Genomic DNA, 837 nt, shown 5'->3' on the forward strand with positions numbered 1-837 from the left:
ATTTTTTATTTTTTATTTTTCAGTACCTCAATCTCTACATTAATATTCTTGTAAGAGTGTAAAAATGATTTTAATAATGTTTTGCTGGGTTGGTTCTACAGAGAGACATGTTGTAGCCAGCAGTTTATTTCTTGGATGAGTTAAGAATAATGCATTACCAAATGGAGATGTAATCAAACATTTTCAGGGTCCAGTGTAAAGTGGTCCTGGACGTCATGTGCTAAGTCAGGCAGCTGAGGTCAGGTTACATTTATAGTAGCGACCCCCTGGGACATGTCAACAACGTTAATAGGTTTAAAAAAAAAGAACTACTGAGCAATAATATGTTGGTCAGTAAATATCTGCTTACAATAAGCAGTGTTCAAACAATTAGTGGATTTTTACACTCACATGCAGCTGATATTTGACAACACGTTCAGTCATGTTCCCCCATAAAGCCTTTGGCTGCAGAGTATAATAAGAAGCGAAACCGTGAGCTCTGTGTTATGCAATTATTTGCTTTGTTTACTGGGTTAAGGCCACCTACACAGTCTAGTGAAACATCTCATTCCCAGTTAAATCAATAGAAATGTTTTGGGTTTTGAAATGACAGTTGTTATTAGCCTCACTTCCTTTTTACAATTAGGGTCTTGCCTGTTTCAAACACTTTTTTTTTTATGTGTCTTTCAGCTCAGCGTACGATGTGAAATCATGCCTGAAAGTAGCAGTGAAGAAGTTGTCCAGACCCTTCCAGTCCATTATCCACGCAAAGAGAACCTACAGAGAGCTGCGGCTGCTCAAACACATGAAACACGAGAATGTGAGTTACCTGCAACTAAACCATCCACCCAAACCTCC

General features: G+C 38.4%; 1 protein-coding gene across 2 annotated transcripts in view; it reads left to right on the forward strand.

Moving 5' to 3' along the window:
* mapk14b (mitogen-activated protein kinase 14b) overlaps nt 1-837 on the forward strand; it is a 20,653-nt gene that overhangs the window by 7,924 nt on the left and 11,892 nt on the right. For both annotated transcript variants that reach the window (XM_035661584.1, XM_035661583.1), the window contains exon 2: nt 670-799. In XM_035661584.1, the coding sequence (XP_035517477.1) occupies nt 670-799 (130 nt within the window). The remainder of the gene's footprint in view (nt 1-669; nt 800-837) is intronic.

The sequence above is a fragment of the Morone saxatilis genome, unplaced genomic scaffold, assembly GCF_004916995.1.
Source record: "Morone saxatilis isolate NCDOM2014 unplaced genomic scaffold, NCSU_SB_2.0 Contig18, whole genome shotgun sequence".
In the NCBI taxonomy this organism is placed as follows: Eukaryota; Metazoa; Chordata; class Actinopteri; family Moronidae; genus Morone; species Morone saxatilis.